The 2,000-nt window shown below is 37.1% G+C and overlaps 1 protein-coding gene across 1 annotated transcript in view; it reads left to right on the top strand.

Moving 5' to 3' along the window:
* Positions 1-2,000, top strand: part of LOC108522617 (cyclin-dependent kinase-like 5) — a gene marked incomplete at its 3' end in the record, with an annotated part of 23,844 nt that overhangs the window by 19,489 nt on the left and 2,355 nt on the right. Inside the window, exon 5 of the mRNA XM_017862959.1 lies at positions 878-958. Within this exon, the coding sequence (XP_017718448.1) occupies positions 878-958 (81 nt within the window). The remainder of the gene's footprint in view (positions 1-877; positions 959-2,000) is intronic.

Genomic DNA, 2,000 nt, shown 5'->3' with positions numbered 1-2,000 from the left:
AAAAAAAAAAAAAAAAGCAATGATAGAATGTGTATCTGAATTCACTCTCTACTTTCATGACCTTTTAGGTACTGGCCACTTAGTTTCTTTTTTTACTTCTCTGTTTTCAAGAGTAAATGGTATGTTATTGTTAAAAAGCTGTAAGAATACTATTTGATGTCTTATCATATACTTTCTGCTAGATCCTCAGTTACTCTCAGTAATTAAGAATCATGTATCTAAGCAAATTATGTATACACTGCATTAGAACTGAATTGTTTGTATAAACAGATGATATTCTATTTTACTACATAATTAGTTCAAATTTTTATATTTTAGTTTGTTTCACATGCCTTAGTATTGTCTGCCTAGATTTAAGTATCATCTTTCACCTGTGAGTTTTCCTATTATTTGACACCCAGTCCTATTAATCCATATAAAAATACATAGACGGCCGAGTGTGGTGGCTTACGCCTGTAATCCCAGCACTTTGGGAGGCTGAGGCAAGCAGATCACAAGGTCAGAAGTTCGAGACCAGCCTGGCCAACATAGTGAAACCCCATGTCTACTAAAAATACAAAAAATTAGCCGGGAGTGGTAGCGGGTACCTGTAATCCCAGCTATTCAGGAGGCTGAAGCAGGAGAATCACATGAACCCAGGAGGCGGAGGTTGCAGTGAGCCGAGATCACGCCATTGCATTTCAGCCTGGGCAACAGCACGAAACTCCGTCTCAAAAAATATAAAATAACAATACATAGACAACAAAAGTAATATACAAGTATGAATTTGACTGGGATTGGCATTTTTGCTTATCTGTTCCCTTCTGCAGCACTCACAAGCACGTGCACAACATATCCTTCCCCAAATGTTAACATTCGCTTTGTGTGTGTCTCACAGTTTCCAGCTGTTAACCATCCTCAGTCCTTGGAAAGAAGATACCTTGGAATTTTGAATAGTGTTCTACTTGACCTAATGAAGGTAAGGCAAATCGATGTTATCTCTATAAAATATCTTTTGATTTGTGGAATCTTTTATGTCTACATGTGACCATAGCCTGCTTTTATGAATGAAATGTTAGGAGATGTGGAATGGCAAATAATGGGGAACTATGTCATATTAAAAGGCGTGTAACTTATTTAAAATTACAATGGGATCTGGTCTTGTCACAGTCCATCTAGACAGAATCATGAGATCCCTAAATGATATTTTAAAATGGACAGAATAATAAAATCTGTTAGCATGCAAGAGCTGTTCAAGCATAAGGTTTTAAAACAAATCTTAAAATCAATGTTGAAAGAAGAAATTCAACAATTTTTTCTGACATGGTATTTGAAGCCTCCCATCGCCTACACAGATTTGATCAGTGAATCTAATTTTCTCTTTTCTCCCAGACTCTTTCTGGCTCTACTTTAGACATATCAGGATGATTGCTAATGCTGTGGCCTGAGTGTTCTTCCTTATGCTACCCTCCCTGTCCAAAAGTCTTTCTGCTCTGTACTCTAAAAGCATTCTCAAATTTCTTTATTCAAGTTTATTTTTTTTTCTCCAGTAGACAGTCGGCTCCTTGAGTGGGAACTATTTTTCATATTTCTCCAGCTTTCACTGCAGCCAGAAGTGCACAAGCAAGTGTTGGTTATTTGATAGTAGACCTTCAAAGAACACTTATTAATGGATCAATTTTATTTTATGCCCAGTCAGTCAACTGTCAAAATCAGTAGAGGTTACACTGTGCATAGAGCCTTTGAAAGGCATACTTAGCACAGTCGGAAATTTTCGAGTGGTATTCTCAGAACTTTGCCGTGCTTTAAACTATGTTAATCTGTGTTCCAGGGAACAAAACGTACATAGGTGTGGGGTGGAGGTGGGGAGGAGGGTGTGACGTTTCGGAAAGGCCACATACCATACAACCTTTTGTAGAGATGCACAACATTCATTAATCTATAAAGGCGTTCAGAAATATCACAGTAAAGAAGCATTTCTGTCTTATCCACTATTTTCCAAATTTAATTAAATACTGAAT

Source organism: Rhinopithecus bieti, unplaced genomic scaffold (assembly GCF_001698545.2).
Source record: "Rhinopithecus bieti isolate Rb0 unplaced genomic scaffold, ASM169854v2 scaffold_67574, whole genome shotgun sequence".
NCBI classification, from domain to species: domain Eukaryota; kingdom Metazoa; phylum Chordata; class Mammalia; order Primates; family Cercopithecidae; genus Rhinopithecus; species Rhinopithecus bieti.
Note: the sequence above shows the minus strand (reverse complement) of the source record. Positions and strands in the feature narration are given on the sequence as shown.